Source organism: Salvelinus fontinalis, chromosome 17, assembly GCF_029448725.1.
Source record: "Salvelinus fontinalis isolate EN_2023a chromosome 17, ASM2944872v1, whole genome shotgun sequence".
Classification (NCBI taxonomy): Eukaryota; Metazoa; Chordata; class Actinopteri; order Salmoniformes; family Salmonidae; genus Salvelinus; species Salvelinus fontinalis.
In genome coordinates, this window is record NC_074681.1 from 38,088,612 (window position 1) to 38,115,334 (window position 26,723).

At 43.7% G+C, this 26,723-nt stretch overlaps 1 protein-coding gene across 2 annotated transcripts in view; it reads right to left on the reverse strand.

Annotated features, from left to right (window-relative positions):
* Positions 1-11,281: 11,281 nt before the first annotated feature.
* The window catches only part of LOC129814297 (SPRY domain-containing SOCS box protein 4-like), an 89,345-nt gene continuing 73,903 nt past the window's right edge, over positions 11,282-26,723 (reverse strand). For both annotated transcript variants that reach the window (XM_055867332.1, XM_055867334.1), the window contains one exon: positions 11,282-12,525. In XM_055867332.1, the coding sequence (XP_055723307.1) occupies positions 12,398-12,525 (128 nt within the window). In that variant the 3' untranslated portion in view covers positions 11,282-12,397. The remainder of the gene's footprint in view (positions 12,526-26,723) is intronic.

The following is a 26,723-nucleotide window of genomic DNA, read 5'->3' on the forward strand; positions in this document are numbered from 1 at the left end:
ACAAACACACATCCGCAATCAATCAACCGATAGCAAACACATCCACAATCAATCAATAGCACACACATACATCCACAATCTCTCAACCGATGGCACAAACACACATCCACAATCAATAAATCGATAGCACAATCAATCAGTCGATAGCACACACATACATCCACAATCTCTCAATCGATAGCATAAACACACACCCACAATCAATAAATCGATAGCACAAACACATATCCACAATCTCTCAATCGATAGCACAAACACACATCCACAATCAATCAGTCGATAGCACACACATACATCCACAATCAATCAATCGATAGCGCAAACACACATCCACAATCAGTCGATAGCAGAAACATACATCCACAATCAATCAATCGATAGCACACACATACATCCACAATCAATCAATCGATAGCGCAAACACACATCCACAATCAGTCGATAGCAGAAACATACATCCACAATCAATCAATCGATAGCGCAAACACACATCCACAATCAATCGATTGCACAAACATACATCCACAATCAATCAATCGATAGCACACACATACATCCACAATCTCTCAATCGATAGCACAAACACACATCCACAATCTATAGTACAAATATACATCCGCAATCAATCAACCAATAGCACAAACACACATCCACAATCAATCAATCGATAGCACAAACACACATCCACACTCTCTCAATCGATAGCACAAACACACATCCACAATCTCTCAATCTATAGCACAAACGCACATCCACAATCTATAGCACAAACACACACTCAATCTATAGCACAAACACACATTCAATCTATAGCACAAACGCACATCCAATATATAGCACAAACACACATTCAATCTATAGCACAAACGCACATCCGCAATCTATAGCACAAACACACATTCAATCTATAGCACAAACACACATTCAATCTATAGCACAAACACACATCCACAATATATAGCACAAACACACATCCACAATATATAGCACAAACACACATCCACAATCTATAGCACAAACACACATACACAATCTATAGCAAACACATATCCGCAATCTCTCAATCGATAGCACAAACACACATCTACAATCAATAGCAAACACATACACAACACACCCTTATAGTAATAAGAACTATAAGGCGTAATAGTAATGCTGTCTTTGTTTCCTTGTCATCCTATTTATTGCCCGTCTCTTACGTGCAACACCGTTTCCTTCTCAATCTGCCTCCTCTCCAGTTTGGGGGGAGCTGTGTTTTGTGAAGATGTCTGGTGGTTAATTGTAAGACTTGAGACGTTGGGTATAGTAAGACATCCCTGATTGGCCGGGAAGATTCACCTCAGTCCTGATCCTACTCAATAATTGTCCCCTTGAGAATATAAAAAGTTTATTGAATTGAACATGTGTCACAATTGGCCCCTGCTGCAAACACCACTGAGAGGACTTGTAGCTGGTCTTCTGAACTTCAGTGTGTACAGGGGGAATAGCCAGAGGCCCCAGTGTTTCCTGACAAAATGTGTGGTCCAGATGGTACACAGCCTCCTTTTAATGACAACAGCTCAGCCACTGTAAACTGGATATGAATGGTGTTCAATAACCTTTGGCATGTTACTGGAGTTGTTGAGGCCTGTACGCACCTGTTTGTTTGCCTGCCTACCAGACTCCTTGCTACGTCCAAACGCTATGCCACGCCCACGGAAGTCCGTTTCTTCTTCGCAATGAGTCTGGACAGCTAGGAAGAGGTGAAGCGAGAGAGATAACTGGGCCCAAAATCAGTCTTCTCCAACAGGTGGTGTTTAAAAATAATCATTTTACGGCTGTCAGTGACTGTCGAATTGTCAAATTACAGTCATTAAAACTTGTTTTTCAAGTTTTAACAAACTATAGTTTTAGCAAGTCGGTTTGGACATCTACTTCGTGCATGACAAGTAATTTTTACAACAATTGTTAACAGACAGATTATTTCACTTATAATTCACTGTATCACATTTCCAGTGGGTCAGAAGTTTACATACACTAAGTTGACTGTGCCTTTAAACACCTTTAAAAAATTCCAGAAAATTATGTCATGGCTTTAGAAGCTTCTGATAGGCTATTTGACATAATTTGAGTCTATTGGAGGTGTACCTGTGGATGTATTTCAAGGCCTACCTTCAAACTCACTGCCTCTGCTTGACATCATGGGAAAATCAAAAGAAATCAGCCCAAAACTCAAAATTGTAGACCCCCACAAGTCTGGTTCATCCTTGGGAGCAATTTCCAAACGCCTGAAGGTACCACGTTCATCTGTACAAACAATAGTATGCAAGTACAAACACCATGGGACCACGCAGCTGTCATATCACTCAGGAAGGAGACGTGTTCTGTCTCCTAGAGATGAACGTACTTTGGTGCAAAAAGTGCAAATCAATCCCAGAACAGCAGCAAAGGACCTTGTGAAGATGCTGGAGGAAACGGGTACAAAAGCATCTATATCCACAGTAAAATGAGTCCTATATCGACATAACCTGAAAGGCTGGTCAGCAAGGATGAAGCCACTGCTCCAAAACCGCCATAAAAAAGCCAGACTACGGTTTGCAACTGCACATGGGGACAAAGATCATACTTTTTGGAGAAATGTCCTCTCGTCTGATGAAACAAAAATAGAACTGTTAAAATGACCATCGTTATGTTTTGAGGAAAAAGGGGGAGGCTTGCAAGCTGAAGGACACCATCCCAACGTGAAGCACGGTGTCACGGCTGTTGAAAGGAGAGGACCAAGGTGCAGCGTGGTGAGTGTACATTTTCTTTATTAAATCAAAATGACGCCGAACAAAACAATAAACACTACAAAACAAACCGTGAAGCTCAAAGGCTATGTGCCCTAAACAAAGTCAACTTCCCACAAAACCAGGTGAGAAAAAGGGCTACCTAAGTATGGTTCCCAATCAGAGATAGACAGCTACCAAATACTAATTGAGTGTATGTAAACTTCTGACTCACTGGGAATGTGATGAGAATTTATTTTTTAAATAAATCAGTACTATTATCCTGACATTTCACATTCTCAAAATAAAGTGGTGATCCTAACTGACCTAAAACAGATAATTTTTACTTAGATTAAATGTCAGGAATTGTGAAAAACTAAGTTTGAACATATTTGGCTAAGGTGTATGTAAACTTCCGACTTCAACTGTAGGTTAACACATTTTTTTATGCCGTATTTGCTACGTGTGGTTTATCTGATCGAGTAGGAGTTTCGTAATGCTTAGGTTGTTACACGAGTGCACTGACATAAATAGGACACGTGACATCCTGGCAACTTTGAGAAAAACACTTTATATTGGAGTTGTGTCTGTTGTTCACACACGTATATGCCCTCTCATTGGCTAGAATAGTCCCACCTGATCTTGCCTTCTCCCGACTGCCTTCTTTTTTTGAAGACATTTATTTTCATTGTTAGAGCAGCCACTTGAGTATCTGGTCAATATAATGTATAATCTGTGGTCTGGATCTCAGAACCTCCCTGACTCTTCACCAAATGCTGACACATTTAGGATCCGCTTTAATCGACATCTGCAGAGCGGTTGTTTTAGCGGTGTCGGAGGTGGAACTGCGTTAGAGCTGTCAAATCCACAAGCGGCTCCTGGCATTATCCTTAAAGCGGACATTGCCATTGGCTGCACGGCGTCGAATTAAGAGAAATGTCATTTTATCTATTTATTTTTTCACCTTTATTTAACCAGGTAGGCTAGTTGAGCACAAGTTCTCATTTGCAACTGCGACCTGGCCAAGATAAAGCATAGCAATTCGACACATACAACACAGAGTTACACATGGAATAAACAAAACATAGTCAATAATACAGTAGAAAAAAAAGAAAAGAAAAAGTCTATATATGTAACGGATGTGAAATGGCTAGCTAGTTAGCGGGTACGCGCTAGTAGCATTTCAATCAGTTACGTCACTTGCTCTGAGACTTTAAGTAGGGTTGCCCCTTGCTCTGCAAGGGCCGCGGCCTTTGTGGAGCGATGGGTAACGATGCTTCGTGGGTGACTGTTGTCGATGTGTGCAGAGGGTCCCTGGTTCGCGCCCGTGTCGGGGCGAGGGGACGACGTAAAGTTATACTGTTACATATACAGTGAGTGCAAATGAGGTAAGATAAGGGAGTTAAGGCAATAAATAGGCCATGGTGGCGAAGTAATTACAATATAGTAATTAAACACTGGAATGGTAGATGTGCAGAAGATGAATGTGCAAGTAGAGATACTGGGGTGCAAAGGAGCAAGATAAATAAATAAATACAGTATGGGGATGAGGTAGATAGATGGGCTGTTTACAGATGGGCTATGTACAGGTGCAGTGATCTGTGAGCTGCTCTGACAGCTGGTGCTTAAAGCTAGTGAGGGAGATATAAGTCTCCAGCTTCAGTGATTTTTGAAGTTCGTTCCAGTCATTGGCAGCAGAGAACTGGAAGGAAAGGCGACCAAAGGAGGAATTGGCTTTGGGGGTGACCAATGAGATATACCTGCTGGAGCGCGTGCTATAAGTGGGTGCTGCTATGGTGACCAGTGAGCTGAGATAAGGCGGGGCTTTCCCTAGCAGAGACTTGTAGATAACCTGTAGCCAGTGGGTTTGGTGACGAGTATGAAGCGAGGGCCAACCAACAAGAGAGTACAGGTTGCAGTGGTGGGTAGTGTGTGGGGATTTGGTGACAAAACGGATGGCACTGTGATAGACTGCATCCAATTTGTTGAGTAGAGTGTTTGAGGCAATTTTATAGATTTATTTATTTTATTTTATTTTACCGTTATTTTACCAGGTAAGTTGACTGAGAACACGTTCTCATTTGCAGCAACGACCTGGGGAGTAGTTACAGGGGAGAGGAGGGGGATGAATGAGCCAATTGTAAACTGGGGATTATTAGGTGACCATGATGGTTTGAGGGCCAGGTTGGGAATTTAGCCAGGACACCGGGGTTAACACCCCTACTCTTACGATAAGTGCCATGGGATCTTTAATGACCTCAGAGAGTCAGGACACCCGTTTAACGTCCCATCCGAAAGACGGCACCCTACACAGGGCAGTGTCCCCAATCACTGCCCTGGGGCATTGGGATATTTTTTAGACCAGAGGAAAGAGTGCCTCCTACTGGCCCTCCAACACCACTTCCAGCAGCATCTGGTCTCCCATCCAGGGACTGACCAGGACCAACCCTGCTTAGCTTCAGAAGCAAGCCAGCAGTGGTCTGCTGCCGAAGTCGAGGATCGGTAGGATGATCAGTTTTACGAGGGTATGTTTGGCAGCATGAGTGAAGGATGCTTTGTTGCGATATAGGAACCCAATTCTAGATTTAATTTTGGATTGGAGATGCTTAATGTGAGTCTGGAAGGAGAGTTTACAGTCTAACCAGACACCTAGGTATTTGTAGTTGTCCACGTATTCTAAGTCAGAGCCGTCCAGAGTAGTGATGCTGGACGGGCGGGCAGGTGCGGGCAGTGATTGATTGAATAGCATGCATTTCGTTTTACTTGCATTTAAGAGCAGTTGGAGGCCACGGAAGGAGAGTTGTATGGCATTGAAGCTCGTCTGGAGGTTAATTAACACAGTGTCCAAAGAGGGGCCAGAAGTTTACAGAATGGTGTTGTCTGCGTAGAGGTGGATCAGAGAATCACCAGCAGCAAGAGCGACATCATTGATGTATACAGAGAAGAGAGTCAGCCCGAGAATTGAACCCTGTGGCACCCCCATAGAGACTGCCAGAGATCCGGACAACAGGCCCTCCGATTTGACACAGTGAACTCTATCAGAGAAGTAGTTGGTAAACCAGGCGAGGCAATCATTTGAGAAACCAAGGCTGTTGAGTCTGCCAATAAGAATGTGGTGATTGACAGAGTCGAAAGCCTTGGCCAGGTCAATGAATACGGCTGCGCAGTAATGTCTCTTATTGATGGCGGTTATGATGTTGTTTAGGACCTTGAGCATGGCTGAGGTGCACCCATGACCAGCTCTGAAACCAGATTGCATAGCGGAGAACGTACGGTGGGATTCGAAATGGTCGGTAATCTGTTTGTTAACTTGGCTTTCGAAGACCTTAGAAAGACAGGGTAGGATAGATATAGGTCTGTAGCAGTTTGGGTCTAGAGTGTCACCCCCTTTGAAGAGAGGGTTGACCGCGGCAGCTTTCCAATCTTTGGGAATCTCAGACGATACGAAAGAGGTTGAACAGGCTAGTAATAGGGGTATAGCTAGCAGTTAGCAGACCGGGGCTAACAAGTTAGCATAAGGGCCTTTGGGGGACGTCGCGATGAAGGTAAGTCAATTTTTGCCTCTTCGTGCGGTGACGTCGATAGACCAGTCTTGGATTAGTAGGGTTCCAAGTAGCTCTAGGTAGCTAGCAGGCCGCGGTTAGCAGAATGGGCCTTCAGCGGACATCGCGCCTGATCGCGCCTGTTGGAATCCTCAGGCAGATTATGTCGGTATTCCAGTCGTAGAGGATCGGCGGGGTTCCGGGCCTCGTACCGGCAGTAGAAGGGGTCCGGATATTGTAGCCCAGGAGTGGGCTTCGGTGGTGGCACAGGAGCCCTAGCCGGGCTAGCTTCAAGCTAATTGGTGCTTGCTCTGGGATGGAAACGCTAGCCAGGAGTAGTCACCCGGGATTGCGGTTAGCTGTTGCGAAGATCCAGATGAAATTGTTCAGAGTTTGCATTAGGAATCCGGGGATATGGAGAGAAAAAAAATAGGTCCGTTATGCTCTGGTTTGAGTCACGTTGTATGAACTGGCGAGAGCTTTCCGAGCTAAAGGTTAGCTGATGACCGCTAGCAGTGGTTTGCTGGTAGGTAGTTAGCTGGCTAGCTTCAGTTAAGGGTTTCCAGATCCGAAGTAAATAGAAATACTTTAGAAAAAAAACAGATTCACGCCACATTGGGTGAGGCGCGTTGCAGGAGAGTATTTAGAAGGTGAGGTTTAGGAAAATATTTTTAAAAGATATGCGAAGAAAAAGATATATACAAGGGACACGACAGGAAAAAGACAAAGACGTCTGACTGCTACGCCATCTTGGATTAACTGATGCAGCTTGGTTTACAAGTTCGAACACAGGAATATGAGATGTAATAACCTCGATTAGGATGATAGTAATCTTCATCATTTAGGTTAATGATTCTTCAATTTGAGTGTAATTATTTCTATATAGCCTACACTTCCTCGTTCTGAACTTCATATGAGTGGGGTGGGTGTGGCCTTGTGACAATGATCTTAAGAGCAGCTGCTCACCAATTTGACGGCTCCAACGCAGTTCCACCTCCAAAACATCCGCTATGGGGGTGTCTGCTAACGCCGGTAAACGCTTGATCTGCTTGGATCTAGGCCTAAAGTACATACGTAGCAAATGACAGAGCAGCAGAAGAATTCAGTGCGAGTCATCAGGCTACCTGTGATGTCAGTCAGGGATGGACAACTTTGATGTGGGTGGGATCCCCCCAAAAAATCTGAACTCATCATGAGGGGCCACAGTGGTTTGCGGGTCAGCACACCCACATCCATACACACACATCCATACACACACGTGCAGTCAGAGCCAGCAATCGCCTTTTGGGGGCCCAAAGCAAAATGTTTTTAATATGATATCTTAGTGAGAGTGACTAACAAAATCAAATGGGACCCCCCCGGGCGGTAATTTGACTGATTACAAGTTTAGATAGCCGGCCGCTAGACTAATTTATCAATCTACATCTGTTTTGCTGACATGGGTTAATTCAGCGACATAAAAAGAGAAAAACAGCTGAAGCACAACCACATTTCTAGACTGCACCTTGTGTATTCTAACAGTATGTTGAGACCCCGAATGAGTTCCTAAAACACTTTTTGGATATTTCATTTTTTTATTGGGGGGGGGGGTGATGTAACACAACCAATAACAGCCCAGGTCTGTATCCATGACTAAGGCTGGGATAAACATCCTATTTACCCAATTCCCATCATCCCCAAAGAAAGTCACACTCTCTAGAAAGGTTACGCATCAATGCTCTGCGTTTCACGCCTAGGCTGCTTTATTGCCGCTTTACCACTTAAGAGGTCATTGGAGATTTGGTTTGAGGAAATGGATGCTGGATAATGTCCACCAAGAATATGAGAGGAGAGATGGAGTAGCCTAACCACTCCCAAGGTTATTCTCGTTTTATTCCGTCGGTAACAATTTGTCTTTTAAGGCTTTACAGTTGATATCATCCACTAGCACTGCGCCTGAGAACCTTTCAAGTTATGAACAAGCTTTGAATACGTTTTTAACCTCAGTAGACCTACTGTTAAAGTTAGGGAATTAATATTTGTATTGCCTGTATTCGGATGCCTAATGAATATCTTTGAAAGTTAATGCAAAGTAGTTCCGAATAGCACCATTTCGATCCTTCGTCTTTACAACACGCCGTAGCAAAAATACGTTTCTACACCTTCCTGCATCTACGTGGATTATTGTGGCGGCAAAAACCTGCAAACTGTGGATCCACAGGACCAGGATTAAAGAACACGGTTTTAAAGAGAAGAGTACGTTTGAAGCGGGATCGATGGACAAGCCTATCCTCCTTGTCCTCATGCAGAACAATGCTAACAGACCCTTGATCAAACCTCAGCTACTCCATGTAGTCTTGTTTTCCGATGACATTTGAGATGCCTCCAAAAAGATGAGCCAGGGATCAAAGAAAAAAAAGCCAAACCTATTTCAAGGCCGGCACGGAAGGACAGTGTCACACTGTCTGGCATTGATTTCCAATACAGCAATCCCTTACACATCGCTATAGGGAGGGAGACTGGAGACTCAGACGGATTGTGTGAAACTCTGATATACTCTACATGACCAAAAGTATGTGGACACCTGCTCGTCGAACATCTCATTCCAAAATCATGGGCATTAATATGGAGTTGGTTCCCCCTATTGCTGACATAACAGCCTCCACTCTTCTGGGAAGGCTTTCCACTAGACGTTGGAACATTGCTGCGGGGACTTGCTTGCATTCAGCCCCACACGAGCATAAGTGAGGTCGGGCACTGATGTTGGCCGATTAGGCCTGGCTCGCAGTCGGCGTTCCAAATCATCCCAAAGGTGTTCGGTGGGGTTGAGGTCAGGGTTCTATGCAGGCCAGTCATGTTCTTCCACACCGATCTCGACAAACCATTTCTGTATGGACTTCGCTTTGTGCACGGGGGCATTGTCATGCTGAAACAGGCACGGAATCAGAAGCACAGAACCATCTAGAATGTCATTGTATGCCGTAGCGTTAAGATTTCCCTTCACTGGAACTAAGGGGCCTGCCCCGGACCATGAAAAACAGCCTTGTTGGCAAAAAAAAAAAACTAACTTGTTGGCACTATATATTCGGGCATGTAGAGTTCTCCTGGCATCTGCGAAACTCAGATTCGTCCATTGGACGGCCAGATGGTGAAGTATGATTCATCACTCCAGAAAACGTGTCTTCACTGCTCCAGAGTCCAATGAAGGCAAACTTTACACTACTCCAGCTTGACATTGCGCATGGTGATTTTAGGCTTGTGTGTGTGGCTACTCGGTCATGGAAACATTTCACGAAGCTCCCAACGACCAGTTCTTGTGGCGATGTTGCTTACAAAGGCAGTTTGGAACTCTGTAATGAGTGTTGCAAACGAGGACAGACGATTTTTATTCACTTCAGCACTAGGTAGTCCCGTTATGTGAGCTTGTGTGGCCAGCCACCTCGCGGCTGAGCCGTTGTTGCTTCTAGACATTTCCACTTCACAATAACAGCACTTACAGTTGACTGGGGCAGCTCTAGCAAGTCATAAATTTGACAAACTGACTTGTTGGAAAGGTGGCATCCTATGACAGTGCCACGTTGAAAGTCACTGAGCTCTTCAGTTAGGTCATTCTATTGCCAATGTTTGTCTACAGAGATTGCATGGCTGTGTGCTCAATCCTATACACCTGTCAGCAACGGGTGTGGCTGAAATAGCCGAATCCACTCATTTGAAGGGGTATCCACATACACTATATTTATAAGAGTCACATTGTTCAGCAGAGTTGAAAGCACCGTGCTGGCAGATGCCTGCTCCACTATCCCGAGTGCCACATTTGGGACATGCACTTAGCATACCCTTTGAAGATCCATTGTTTTCACTAACGCACAAGTCCGTGTATCAATAGCTGGTTGTACACTAGAACGATAAAGGGAAAGTGATTACTTGTTAATATGGATGATTGTTAATGAGACCATTGACAGCTACAACATTCAAACTATTACTAGTTGTTCATAGGGTAATAAAAATAAAACTGGTTCACATTGTTGTACAGTATAGTACTAATTCAGTCAATTTATCTCAATATGGATTTTCGTCCATATCGCCCAGCTTTACCGCAAAAATGCACTTTTGTTCAAATTAAAACAGCTTGCTTTGAGATTCAATGGTTGAGCTTAGCGGAGTGGTTTGGAAACGAGGAGAAAGCCAAATTGCTGGCCTTTTTTTGTTTTACACCTGTGTTTAACTAGGCAAGTCAGTTAAGAACAAATTATGTTCAATGATGGCCTAGGAACATTGGGATAATTGCCTTGTTCAGGCACAGAACGAGAGATTTTTACCTTTTCAGCTCGGGGATTCGATCTTGCAACCTTTCGGTTACTAGTCCAACGCTCTAACCACTAGGCTACCTGCCACCCCATTCCCAAGAAGGTAAACCCTCTTCAGGCCTAATTTAAGATGTTCTAAGGACGTGTCCACTTGAATTCAGCACTGATCATCCACTTAATATCTCTAATAATTTTTAGGGCTCATAGGAAATGACCCCAGCATGTTTAAATAGTCTCTAGTGGGAAAACTCAGTTTCTAGCTAAAGGCTCCATTTACTAAGTCTACAACATAGAGATTTGAGGCTGAGAAATATGGAGTGGGAGGTAGCTAGAGAGAAGTAGGGTAGAGATGGAACGAGAGGTAGGTAGAGATGGAGTGAGATCTAGAGTAGGTAAATGGAAACAGGGGTAGGTAGAGAACGAGAGAGTTAGGTAGAGATACAGAGAGGGGGTAGGGAGTTATGTCAGATGCGGTCCAGGGATGACGAGGTTACACAAACTGTCCCAGCTGGATTTGAGGATGCCCTGGTTTCCCCTGAGCGTGACTGACGGTATAAACAAAGAGGGAGAAAAACACGTAAAAAACAAAATCTGCCTTCCTTGGCTTTTATCCAAAAAGAAAGAAACACACACACACACACACACACAGCTGGCAGCCCAACCTTGATACGGAGGAAATTACCATCCAAGAAAACAAATGTTTTTTTCATTCACTTGGCTTTTATTCACATTTCAGATCTGCCCATACATTCCACTGTGTATGCCCCCGAATGGCCCTGGTCTCCCATCCAAGCAGGCAGATATAGATTAAAACCATCAATGATCGTTTAATAATAATAATGATAATACTAATAATTAAAGCAGCATCCGGTTTAAAAAGCCTTAGGGTGACAGCGCTGATCATCATCTCCCATATCGGTGTAGTATATTTACCTGAACGTAACCATCATGATCAATTTAAAAAAGAAACTACCTCATGATAAATAAACATCGTAACGTTATCATCGTCGTCAGAATCATAATCCACACTAAGAATAAAATATTGGGCACAAACTCAGAAATAAAAGTGACTCAAGCCTTCTAGAGAAAAAAAGATGACTGCTATGGTGTGTGGTCATCCACACCCACTCCCAAATTGGCTGCATTTTTCCCCCTTGCATTACTTGACATAGATCCAGAAAAACTAGATGTGTAAATCTAGTAAATCCAGAACTGGCATAGTCCTTTAATGGGTCCTTTAAGACAACGGGGCAGATATTGTATGTTACCAGAGAGCTACAGTGGGCTCCAGGCCAGATTGAACTGGAAATGGACCGAAACACATCTGAGCCCTGTAGAAAAGTCCTGTGTCTGCCTGCCGACTGGTCAGGACATTGTAGGAGACTGACTATAGAGTATCCAGTAGCAGTGATATGATTTCAAAGGCCTCCCGGGGTATTTAGTGTGTGCTTTCTAGGCGCCGTTCTCACTCAAACCAGCAGATGGCAGTAGTCTCCTAACACCCATACTTCAAAGTGACCGTGGACCATACCGTCCATGAAATAGGGGCTTCATTGGAAGAGAGCTACAGCCATCACTAACTGTAAAAGTCCAAACGTGTCAAATACCCGAACAAAAGTATCAATCATCCTCTGGGTCAAAAACCTGAACACAAGTGTCTATCTATTCATCGCAGAGCTTAATTATCCCACAATGTAAACATTCTGCTTCCGGCATCCACCGTTGTTCATTCGACCCCCCCTGACATTCTGTCTATCTTCCATCACACTTAGTTCGCCATGGTTTCCGTCCGGGTGGTCCCAGTTGGTGGAGCGTAGTTTGGTCATTGGTACTGCAGGTAATTCTTGAGAGACTGGGGTAAGGGCAGGGACTCGATCTCCTGGAGGCGCTCTCGGCCCAACGCTACCCGGGCGGCCCGACGACACAGGTCCATCAGGGGGAGGGGCTCCGCTGTAACCAGGAAGAGAAGGGGAAAGGTTAGTTAGTGGTTTTTACAAGGAAAAAAAGTCGGCAAAATACAAAATTCACTTTTTACTGTTCGTGACAAGCAGGATATCTGACAGTATGACATGTCTGTAGATAAGTGACAAGTGTCGCTGGACAAAACATTTAATTTATATTCCGTTGGAATGTCTGTAGAGTAGTGTAAACTGCCAGTTTCCTTTTGAGCACAGACATGAAAACAGTTCAAGTCTCTGCGACTGTAGCAACGTCTGTTGTCGTGGTTACCGGACTGCCACAGCAACCAGACCAAATCCTCCTGTGACAAGATGTAGGAGTTCTAAAATTAGAATGAACTACTTTTATTTCATCACACTGTGGCATGAAGATATTTTCTGTAAGCTCGCCATTACCTTGTAAATAATGATTATGTCGGTTTATTTTCCTGTAATAATGCATAAAAAGTTAAAAGGTTGTCAGCTATAGTTAGCAAGCAACGAACCAAGACATTGTTTAGAAAATGACTTTCAGTTGCATGGCTTGCTAGATTGACAGTTACTGAATTCCGTTTTAAAAACGGATGGGTTTCTTGGTGTTAAAATAGAGAATGTATGCTATTTGGAGCAACGGGCTGCTGATGTTATGCGGAGGCTGTCCTATGGTGCTTTATACTTTTTCATAAATGACGAGTTTGATGTCGGACGACAACAGGATGTTCATGAAGTCGCTACGCCAATTGCCTACAGATCCGTCGATAGACGGTATCAGTTCAGTGTATGCGTGCATGTGTATGTATGTATCTGCGTACTGTAGGTGTTTAACTATGCATAAAAAGAGAAGCACACAAGCAATGATGTAATTCACCTCCTCTCCCTACCACTTTCCTGCTGACGCTCCCGTCGATCACCTTTAGTGCCTGCTCCCTTTCACAAGGACTTATAAATTACACCCACAGCCCGGTTGCTAGAATGACATTATTGCCTCCCATCTGCCTAGACCAGTTTCCCCATAAAGACCCTAAGCCATGACCCATACATCTACAGTACAAAGGCGTTGCTCCTACAACCTTAGAACTTGGGCGGCATCCCAATACGATTCAAGTCTTTCTTTACTGGTGTGTCCAGTCACTCTTGACTATCATTATATTAAAAATCTTGGGCTGCATCCCAATACCCTTGAGGTTTCTTTACTAGCCTCCTTTCCCTCTGGACTATTAGTATGTGAAAAGAATGGGTGTTATCATACTGATTGGGTGAAGAAGAGGAGACAAGGACTGGTAGCTGCTATTCCATCATGCAAACACATATTTGTTGACATTTTATTAGTGATGTGGAGCCACCTTTGGATAAACTAATTATAAATTTCAATCTAAAAAGGGACAGTGTTCATTTTCATGGTTCTGTTTGACTCGTCTCCTGCAGGTTTTGATGAAAGGTATTGTTGCTAGTGAATTATGAGACACTTTCATGTAGGGCTGCCAACTTTGACTCAAATCAAAAATCGGGGAGATTGATTACATTCCATGTATTCCTTTCAGTAGGTCATGTACCCAATGACTAATGAAAACTTGCTATGTCCTCATTGAGGTTTTACAGATACCTCAATGAGTGTTCAATACGCCTTATTTATACACTTTTGTAATATTTATGAAATGCATATTGTTATATTTGGTAGCATTTATTTGTTTTTCCTTTGCCTCCAACCCCCTTCGATGTGTAGAACAGATGTGGGTGGGGCCAGGTCTACATAAGGGTGCAAATTTTTTTTTAAATCACAAAAGCTCTGACGAAGGCCGTGAGGCCGATTAGTAAGCTTATTAAATATCGGTGATACTATCAAGCGCAGTGTGCGGTTTCCTTTTTCCTTCAGTCGGTCATTCATTAAAATATCCTGTAATAGCTTTACTGCTCATACTCGAGTTGTATTCCTTGGGGACTCTAGGCTGAACTGGAAGGGTTGGCAACGGCAACACTACTTTCGTTGTGCATTGTTGAGTTTTGGGACAGCAACCTTATCTAATTAAAGGAAATTACATGTTCTATTTCACCCTTGCCGTGAGCTCATACCGCTCTCCGATTGGCCCAAACATTCAAAACCTTTGATTGGCTTAATTACATCATACGGTTGTGCGGATGGCTGGGAGGGGTGAGGGGCATGTCCCTGCCAATGACCTCTGTGACCCTTGCCATCAGTGCCAGTGGAGGTTGGCCCAGGGATAGAAGATGGCGGGAAGCAGAGATGGACACCACCGGAGATATGGATATATGACTAGATGCGGATGTCTGCCTTAACAATGGGAATTGTTGTCCACAGAGCGGATTGGTGGATACATCTCTTTGAATATTCAATGAGAGGTGTTGACATGAACCGCCTGTATTGAACGGACAGTCAGATCTGCTGACCTGTACATAGACCGTCTCGAACTTCAACAGAGACAACTCCGATATGAAGCGTTTATCAAATTTGCCGGGATGTCACGTGCATCACACTTATCAGTGCCCTCGTAACAACCTAAGAATTACGCAACTTCTATTAGATCAAATTAGCCTCACGTATTAAAATAACAATTAATGGTTATCTTGACTAAAATCGACACTCTCACTGGCCCCAATACAAAAACTCCTCCCCGGCTTAATAATAAAAGAACTACTTAATGTGGACAGATTTTGGAAAGAGATCGGGCTCTCGCTTCACCGCTCTCTGGTACCACTCATCCAGATGGAGAGAGGGAGAGAGGAGAGTGTGTGTAAGGTGACATACCACGCGCTGTTGCCTGAGGGACGCAACACCAGTCGTGCTACAGTACAGCTTTGACAAAGAAACCAGAAACTGAAACGTTGGCCACTGAAATAAAATAGTGAAACAGTGAGCACAATTCAGATCAATACCCATAATTGCTAATCCATGTCTCATCCATAAGCTGAAAAAAATGGAGAAAGAGCTTTGAAACGAACAACCAAAACGGGGTCTTGCCTCAGAGTTTGTTGAAGTGACTCAAATGAAGGGAAATGGCAGTTACAACATTGACATACCCGTTTCTAACAGACCTGGGAGAGTTACGGCGTCATCGGAGGAGGCGGACACGTCGACACAGCCAGCGTCTCACCCTGCTGTCATTCTGTAGGAAAACACTCATCACCAACCTCCCACCTGTTCTCCTACCAGCACCGCTGAGCTCAAGGTTAACCCCACGCGTTAGAGACCTGTCCATCTCAGATGATACACACACCCACGTGCTCAAAGTTATCGATACACGGTAATTCATCAATACACACTCCCACACACTTCTCATTAGACAGAGACGCGTCACATACAAATTACACAATACGTTCAGGCACACTTCTTACCATACTGTGTTCCTGTAACAATATGCAGGTGTTGAGAAAGAATCACAACCACTGCACAGCGCTCTCTATTGCATGGCTATTAGGAGTGGGGCACTTATCAAATAACAGTAAGCAAATGCATACCATTACAGGAGGGGGAGACTAACTGGGTTCAACAAACACTGTTATTCTAGTAAATAGAGGAAACACTCTATGAATTACAATGGGTGAGTAAAGCACTAGGTTATACAAGGTGGCACACACACACACACACCGCCCGCCGGGAGTGTGAGCATGAGAACCAGCTCTGTCAGGTTAATGCTGGACTTAACCAGAAGCTCGTTAGAATCTCAAAGCCTATAAAATAACAAGGCCCTCGTTAGAATCTCAAAGCATATAAAATAACAAGGCCCTCGTTATCTTGGCTAAATTTAGACAACAGAATAAACCAAACGGATGCTAAGCTGGCTTTGCCGTTGCCCCCAGGTAAATGGGAGAGTGCGCGTGCACGTGTCTTGACAATAAAAGTGGGTGCGGCAAGCTGAACGTGCACCTGCAAGCACAAAACGCGCGTAGTAATGTTCACGGTGCGCTAGCTACGAGAAAAAAAAAGACACAGAAACACTTGACGCTAATAGAAAGCATTTCCCAAGGAACACGAGGCACTTTCTAAAACCTGTCCAAGTCTAAACAGTATATCAGCAGTCAAAAACACTGCCGATGAAAAGACTGTGTGAGCAGGCTTTTGCTCAAGCGCAGCACTAAACCACTCCAGATTCAGCAAAACAAGGTCTTGATTATTAAGCGGTTGGCAAAATCTGGTGTTTTAGTGGCAGGTTGGAACAAAGCTGCTCGATACTGTCCTCAGCGTAACCTTGCAGAGTGCCATCCGTCTTCCAGTTGTACAGTACACCTTCCATTTGTCAAGACCCCCTGACTAGCCAATGGAGGCTACTCTGTCATGCTGGCACTAAGGACACACAGACAGCGTCTTCTCTTCCCTCTGCCAAATCCTAAAAGCATTTCAGACGCACTGCGCCACAGTGCGGGGAAGACTACGCCTTTACACTTGCCAAAAAAAACAAGGCGGCCAAACATTGAATTTCTATTTTTGTTTTAGGATCTGTGTCGTTCTCGGTGACCTTAATTTGCCTTTCCCCCCTTATTGGTCATGCTGTGTATCCTTCTGAAAATGGACCAGTGAAAATGCTTTGTACATCAGGATCTATATATCCCAAGATGTGTCCTGGTCTTTCAGGCGTACAATATACCAACGTATGGTTATCACATACTGTACATAGTGCTCGCTGTATGGTTTAAGCCCTGGCGTTATCGAAAGTGAAGTGCCCCCCCCCCCCCGTCTCGCTAAGGCAGCAGAGCACAATTCTAGTCTATGAGGGCCACAGTCCTGCTGGTTTTCATTTCTCCCTGGAACTTAAATGATCAATTAAGGTTATTGACTGGCTACAGAGTCTACAGACTTATCGATCAGGTAAAAAAGGAAAAGGTTGAAAACCAGAAGACACGTCGGCCTTCGAGGACCATCCGGAGCCATGCGTCACTGTTCTACAGTCAACAACAAAGCATTGTTAAATAAAGAGTCTTCAGCCAGGTATTGAGGCTATATAACCCTATGAAGTAAAGTCTGCCAAACTCCCAAATACTGCTGGCAGACAGTTCAGAGAGAGTGCAGACCTGTAGACACCACTCCATCTGTTTGAGGGATGAGCACATTCCTGCGTTTGATAAGTCGCAGCATGCTTCGTCTTCATTTATGACATCCACTGCCCATTAGCTGGGGGGAAATGATAATTTGTTCTTCTGCAGAGAAAAAAATAACTACTTGGGGGAGGCGAAGGATAGGGTTTTTCTGGTTCGTCGTTATGATTATTGCTCAAGCAATTTCTGGAGCCCGGTTGACAAGCTGAGGGAGTGAACATATCAAAAAAGGGGGCACGTTTTGTAGCGAATCCAATTAATTTGAGCACGCTCAAAAGCTCTTTAGTGCTCAGTAGTGTGGGGACTTTTCTGCAGCAGCGCCGGTCTCAGGAGCTTAGCGAATACGGAGAGTCACCAGTAGAACTGAGTCACCCATCTCTCTTTGGGGAGCACTGGATGGTTCTCGAACAGCTCTGAGGGAATGATGACAGCCAGGTTCCCCCTAAACAGCCCGATAGAAGGTTCCAGTTTTTTTTTTTTTTAAAGGCAGATGTTCTAAACTAGGACGTTCTGCTCTGATCATTCAAAGTCTTCGAACTCCCTACGCTTGTCTGCTGATGACTTAACTTCAAAGAAAGGGGACCAGTAAGTTATACAAGCCCTCACAAGATGTCATGCCTCAGTGGATCCCACTGGGAATGTAATCGAAGTGATCCAGTCCTGAGTGATTAGTGCAGCTAGTAGTCTTTGATCAAGGAAAGGATGGGTCAGAGAGTTTATCACGAAGCAAGACACCAGACAGCTCAGGACATATTAAGTGGTGGGAAGTGGGAATACTGTACCACTGCTAGGGGATTCACAGCAAAAAAAAAAAAACACCATTAGATAAAACAGTTTATAAAGCTGCACGTTGCAGTATGTTGTAGCAATTAACTACAGATTTGCCAACCCTTCGTCATAAGACGCATGAAAACACACAGCTATTTTACACATCAAATATTGTCACTTGGTTTCACGGATGACAAATGACAAGAAAATATCCACTCATTACACATCACTTGTCATTAACTATTAATTTGGTCCGGTATGATGATGATGGCATCAATTACCACCACAATTACAGTACATAAGTACCCAAGATACCCTTAGTGGTGACTCACAAAGCCATTATTTGAACATAACGGCAGCAGCATCTATTAATGCTAGCTGATAAGCTAATGAGGCGAGTCAGGTTATGCAGCTAACTCGTTTATCAGGCCAGGCCAAGTCTACTGTAGTGGGAGGGGAGCCACATCTGATGGAGCGCTTGACATGACACTCCTTAGTGACATGCGAATAGACAGTAGTTCACAGCGGATTTACTGTCAGTCCCTTCAAAAGGCAGCCGGTGTAAAGTGCTTTCGCAGAATCCTGTAATACAGTGTTCCCCAACTCCGGTCCTCGAGTACCCCCAACAGCACACATTTTCATTGTGGTCCCGGAGGAGTTGAATGAGGTTCTACAACAAAAATGTGTGCTGTTGGGGGTAATCAAGGACTGGAGTTGGGAAACGCTGTATTACAGGATGCTGCATCAGCAGTCTTTGGCCCGGCTGCCTTTGAAGGGACTGACAATAAATCCACTGTGAAACCCTGCTCTAATATGATTGATTTAAAAAGAAGATTTGAGAGAGGGGAAGATTTGAGAGAGAGAGAGAGAGAGACAACGTGCAGGGGAAAAGCTAGATGGACACTTGATCGATATAAAAGATAAATTACAAATACGAAAACACTGTTTGCAGGTGGGATAAAGAGAGGGAGATAGACTGGTAGGAAGGGAGAGACCCATACACAGGAGGTTTTCCACTGTGATAAGTGTGCAGATCGCGTGTATTTGCATTGAACAATATGGCATAAAGACAGAAAGATACCAGAAGATACCACGCAGTATGAAACCCAATCCTTCTCTCCTCCGCCCTTCTTCACTTCTTTTCCAAGGGAATAGAATCGCCAGTGTTTGATCTGCTAATAGTGCACCCGTACCAGTCATGGTGGCTTTCCTACGAGTCATACACATTACAGTACTGTGAAGAGGCACACACGTTCTCCCCCGAGGCTACAATTAGCGATTAACGTGGAAAAGAACCCATGCGTCATATGATTTCCAAAGCCTCCAACAGAGTCCAATTCAATGCATCCAATTGTATGCCTTTCATTAAATTCCATGCCATTTGCATTCAAGGGACATCCATACACACTGCAGCTACAGGATGATGATAACAATTGGACGCATCGGAATTGTTCAATGATTGCTTTTTTACATTGCAATTAGTGGTGTTGATCAACCTTCTCTGGGTCGAATTCAGCTGGGTCACCACCTTGGAAGAAGTTTGTTATGGATTGAATGTCTCCTTGACTTCCACTGTCTCTCAAGCTGCCTGGGAACGTGAACAAATGGGAAAGATTGATGAAAACACAAACTGATGTAGACACTGATATGTAAACACAAACAGACATGTAGACACACACAGTACCAGTCAAGTTTGGACACTCCTACTCATTAAAGGGTATTTTCTACATTTTTCCAAAACTGTTGGAAAAGCATTCCTCATGAAGCTGGTTGAGAGAATGCCAAGAGTGTGCAAAGCTGTCAAAGCAAAGTGTGGCTACTTTGAAGAATCTCAAATATATTTTGATTTGTTTAACACTTTTTGGTTACTACATGATTCCACATGTGTTATTTCATAATTTTGATGTATTCACTATTATTCTACAACGTAGAAAATAGTACACATAAAGAAACTCCAGGGTTTGAGTAGGTGTGTCCAAACTTTTGACTGGTACTGTATATAAACACGGATACTCAACTCTGCACCTTAGAGGCTGCTGCACTATATACACTGCTCAAAAAAATAAAGGGAACACTTAAACAACACAATGTAACTCCAAGTCAATCACACTTCTGTGAAATCAAACTGTCCACTTAGGAAGCAACACTGATTGACAATAAATTTCACATGCTGTTGTGCAAATGGAATAGACAAAAGGTGGAAATTATAGGCAATTAACAAGACACCCCCAAAAAAGGAGTGATTCTGCAGGTGGTGACCACAGACCACTTCTCAGTTCCTATGCTTCCTGGCTGATGTTTTGGTCACTTTTGAATGCTGGCGGTGCTTTCACTCTAGTGGTAGCATGAGACGGAGTCTACAACCCACACAAGTGGCTCAGGTAGTGCAGTTCATCCAGGATGGCACATCAATGCGAGCTGTGGCAAAAAGGTTTGCTGTGTCTGTCAGCGTAGTGTCCAGAGCATGGAGGCGCTACCAGGAGACAGGCCAGTACATCAGGAGACGTGGAGGAGGCCGTAGGAGGGCAACAACCCAGCAGCAGGACCGCTACCTCCGCCTTTGTGCAAGGAGGTGCACTGCCAGCGCCCTGCAAAATGACCTCCAGCAGGCCACAAATGTGCATGTGTCAGCATATGGTCTCACAAGGGGCCTGAGGATCTCATCTCGGTACCTAATGGCAGTCAGGTTACCTCTGGCGAGCACATGGAGGGCTGTGCGGCCCCACAAAGAAATGCCACCCCACACCATGACTGACCCATCGCCAAACCGGTCATGCTGGAGGATGTTGCAGGCAGCAGAACGTTCTCCACGGCGTCTCCAGACTCTGTCACGTCTGTCACATGTGCTCATGTGCTCAGTGTGAACCTGCTTTCATCTGTGAAGAGCACAGGGCGCCAGTGGCGAATTTGCCAATCTTGGTGTTCTCTGGCAAATGCCAAACGTCCTGCACGGTGTTGGGCTGTAAGCACAACCCCCACCTGTGGACGTTGGGCCCTCATACCACCCTCATGGAGTCTGTTTCTGACCGTTTGAGCAGACACATGCACATTTGTGGCCTGCTGGAGGTCATTTTGCAGGGCGCTGGCAGTGCACCTCCTTGCACAAAGGCGGAGGTAGCGGTCCTGCTGCTGGGTTGTTGCCCTCCTACGGCCTCCTCCACGTCTCCTGATGTACTGGCCTGTCTCCTGGTAGCGCCTCCATGCTCTGGACACTACGCTGACAGACACAGCAAACCTTTTTGCCACAGCTCGCATTGATGTGCCATCCTGGATGAACTGCACTACCTGAGCCACTTGTGTGGGTTGTAGACTCCGTCTCATGCTACCACTAGAGTGAAAGCACCGCCAGCATTCAAAAGTGACCAAAACATCAGCCAGGAAGCATAGGAACTGAGAAGTGGTCTGTGGTCACCACCTTCAGAATCACTCCTTTTTTGGGGGTGTCTTGTTAATTGCCTATAATTTCCACCTTTTGTCTATTCCATTTGCACAACAGCATGTGAAATTTATTGTCAATCAGTGTTGCTTCCTAAGTGGACAGTTTGATTTCACAGAAGTGTGATTGACTTGGAGTTACATTGTGTTGTTTAAGTGTTCCCTTTATTTTTTTGAGCAGTGTACATAGACATGGAATCACTGGCCACTTCAATAATAAAGTTTATTCATCTCAAATATACATACTGTATTGTATTCGACTGTATTTTAGTCAATGCCACGCCGAAATTGCTCATCCTAATATTGATATATTTCTTAATTCCATTCTTTTGTGAATTGTTAGACATTACTGCACTGTTGGAGCTAGGAACACAAGATTTGACACTGAGGAGGAGACACAGACGTGTAAACACAGATATGGAAACACAGACAGATATGGAAACACAGACGTGTAAACACAGATATGGAAACACAGACGTGTAAACACAGATATGGAAACACAGACGTGTAAACACAGATATGGAAACACAGACGTGTAAACACAGATATGGAAACACAGACGTGTAAACACAGATATGGAAACACAGACGTGTAAACACAGATATGGAAACACAGACGTGTAAACACAGATATGGAAACACAGACGTGTAAACACAGATATGGAAACACAGACGTGTAAACACAGATATGGAAACACAGACGTGTAAACACAGATATGGAAACACAGACGTGTAAACACAGATATGGAAACATAGACGTGTAAACACAGATATGGAAACATAGACGTGTAGACAGATATGGAAACACAGACAGATATGGAAACACAGACAGATATGGAAACACAGACGTGTAGACACAGATATGGAAACACAGACGTGTAAACACAGATATGGAAACACAGACGTGTAAACACAGATATGGAAACACAGACGTGTAAACACAGACGTGTAAACACAGATATGGAAACACAGACGTGTAAACACAGATATGGAAACACAGACGTGGAAACACAGATATGGAAACACAGATATGGAAACATAGACGTGTAGACAGATATGGAAACACAGACAGATATGGAAACACAGACAGATATGGAAACACAGACAGATATGGAAACACAGACAGATATGGAAACACAGACAGATATGGAAACACAGACGTGTAGACAGATATGGAAACACAGATTTGGAAACGGACATAGACAATTGCGAATACACACAAATAAACTCTACATACGCACGCACTGCTACCCACACCCATTACCACAGGAGCAAATGACTTGCAGAATTAATATTTGACCAGCTTCCCAGTTCTGCCACTGGCATATTTACAGAGGCAAGCTAAGGCTTTGAGGCGCTCAAGGACAAATGAGACTGATCCCCACTGTGGATAGAAAGGCTCTCCTCTAATCCCAGTACATCAGTGCTTGCTACAGTATGTGAGAGGGGAACGGCTGGGGCTGATTATAGGTTTATCAGGACTCATGTAGTTTAACAGGACCAAGGCACTTGCCATTGGCCAGGAATACAGAAGCAGTCTACTGCAGTTTGATAGTAGAGTACAGGACCAGCGACAGCTTTCACATGCTCATTCAATGGCTAACGTTTCCTGCAGATCCAGAGGGAAATCCCCATATTGTAGCTTTAGCATTATGCTAACTAACTATTCAAACATCTATGTTTCTGGGGAAACTTGAGTAAATGCAGTACAGTGTCAACACGTGTGGGTGTTTGTCGAGACAGATAATCCTCTTTCCTCGGTACAGTACGATACAGCAGCCAGAGCTAATGAGCTCTCACAAGCAAAAGCTGCCAATGAAGGTCTCTCTCCAACGGGAGTCATACAAAACAGACACATCCAATAAATATTTAGACATCCAATAAGGATGACAACAAAGGTTATCGGATTGTAGCAGCCACGCTAACTGTACATGTAACCCTGGGACGAGGTTATGTTAGCAAGCTGCTCACTTGACTTTGTTATATACACTGAGTGTACAAAACATTAGGAACTAGTGATGCGCAGATATGACATTTTGGGCCGATACCGATATCCGCTATTTTCCTTGCCAATAAAAACGATACCGATAACTGATATTTAAAATTTTAGCTGCCCTTAACAATTTAACTGTACTAGAATGCTTAACACACAAACACGGTCCAAGGCACTGCATCTCAGTGCCACTACAGTCCCTGGTTCGAATCCAGGCTGTATCACATCCGACCGTGATTGGGAGTCGCATAGGGCGGCGCACAGTTGGCCCAGCATCGTCCTGGTTTGGCTGTCATTGTAAATAAGAATTTGTTCTTAACCGACTTGCCTAGTTAAATAAAGGTTACAAACAAACACCACTGACCCAAAAGTTATTTTGTTGGCATTAACGTATGTCCTCATTACCAGTAAAACATAATCAAAACCTATTTCTTTCACTTACTTGCTGTGCTGTTTCGTTGTTCAGTCGTTTCATTCTCAACCAGGATTTCTATGGAACGCAGTTTGGGTCTTTGTGTGTCAAAAAATATACTATTTAACACGTCAAATAAGCTTGTTGACCAATCAGGACCTGAATATGACGGCACGTCACATAAAAAAAATTATGAACGTGTTAAATGATTATGTAGTTATTACACTATCACTCGTATGTCACATGTCAACGATTCATTGATACGTATGCTATGAATAAATAGATAGCTCATGGATGCAAACAATGTTCTTCCCCAAAAACATAGCAAAACAACATCTGTTTCAGTAGCTATAGCTAGGTGTCATCATCTAAAATAACCCTAATTTATGATTACTATTTGATTAATGGTGGTCGCACCCATCTATGTGAACCTAGCCACAATAAGGATTAGCCACAATAGTGGACTTTGCGGTTAGCCGTCAAAATCAAATTGGCATAATTCTACTATTTGTATTCATTGCATCACTGTCAATTACATACTGGTATTTTGATGGCCAACCGCAAATTCCACTATTGTGCCTGTGGCTAATCCTTATTGTGGCTAGCTTCACAACTCATAACCCGGTCAAGCCTCAGTAGCCAGATTAAGCTAGCTGGCTACTTATAACACTAGCTTTGGGCAACAGGGTTAAGTAGCTGGCTAGCTATTTATTTTCACAAACTGAAGTTCAATTTTAATAGGCGAACAACAAGTGGCAACCTAGCCAATACTTACTCAGATTCTGAAATCATTGCTAAGAATAAATTACTGCAGTTTCTACTGGTCATTGTTTTCAGGCTGGTTGTATTGGTGCTAGCTAGGTACCAAGCTAAAGCTAGCTACCCCAAAAGTTGAGGTTGACCAAATGATGCCTCATTACCAACGCGGTATTGTAAACACATCGTTCGTGGCCGGTGTTTGCTTGTTTGCGGACTTTTTTGGTACAGCTTTGACAGTGCTACTGTATTTTTTTGACACGCAAAGATCCAAATGGCGTTCTATAGTATGCATGTCGTGAAGCTAATAGCAGTGACGCTATTACTGTGTAACTCCGGTAGGGCAACATCTGAAAAATAGCGCTCTTGGTAGTGTGTACCGGTGCTCGACCAGTCAGCGAAAGCCAACATCACCCACGACAGAGAACAGTTGATTGTCAAGGGCAATGAACGCCATTATCTTGGCTTTAATGGATTTCGCATTTAAGTTGTCTCGCTGAAATGTTTTTACTCTTTCAAATGACTGCTTGACTTGTTGACTGCTCAAGCCATACAGCAGACATTGTGGGCTAGTTTAGGAATGCTGTGTTGCATGTATAGAGTAAAATTTTACATGGCGTCATTACGTCACGTACCTACGTTATATAGGTAATTATAAGTCTTTGCTAGCTAAAGCTCCGCCTTATCTCAGCTCATTGGTCACGATAACACCCACCCGTAGCATGCGCTCCAGCAGGTATATCTCCCTGGTCATCCCAAAGCCAACACCTTTGGCCGCCTTTCCTTCCAGTTCTCTGCTGCCAATGACTGGAACAAATTGCCAAAAAAAATCACTGAAATTTGAGACTAATCTCCCTCACTAACTTTAAACATCAGCTATCTGAGCAGCTAACCGATCGCTGCAGCTGTACACATCTGAGCAGCTGTAAATCGTCCATCCAATCTACCTACCTCATCCCCATATTGTTTTTAATTTACCTTTTTCACCCCAGTATCTCTACATGCACATCATCATCTGCACATCTATCACTCGTGTTAATTTGCTAAATTGTAATTACTTCGCTACTATGGCCTATTTATTGCTTTACCACCTCACGCCATTTGTAAACACTGTATATAGACTTTTTCTATTGTGTTATTGACTGTACGTTTGTTTATTCCATGTGCAACTCTGTGTCACACTGCTTTGCTTTATCTTGGCCGGGTGCAGTTGTAAATGAGAACTTGTTCTCAACTGGCCTACCTGGTCAAATAAAGGTGAAATAAAAATAAAAAGGTATGCACTTCAGTTTTGACATCGGTTTTGCAGATGTTGGCATTTTTAGCTAATATCGGCTAATTCCGATATGGATGCACAATATATCGGTGAACATATTAGAAACCCCTGCTCTTTCTATGACAGACTGACCAACTGAAAGCTATGATCCCTTATTGAGGTCACTTGTTAAAGCCACTTCAAAATCAGTGTAGATGAAGGGGGAGACAGGTTAAAGGATTTTTAAGCCTTGAGACAATTGAGACATGGATTGTGTGTGTGTGCCATTCAGAGGGTGAATGGGCAAGACAAAATATTTAAGTGCTTTTGAACAAAGTATGGTAGTAGGTGCCAGACCCACGGGTTTGTCTCAAGAGCTGTAACGGCGCTGGGTTTTTCACACGCAACAGTTTCCTGTGGGTATCAAAAATGGTCCACCACCCAAAGGACATCCAGCCAACTTGGCACAACTGTGAGAAGCATTGGAGTCAACATGGGCCAGCATCCCTATGGAACGCTTGACACCTTGTAGAGTCCATGCCCT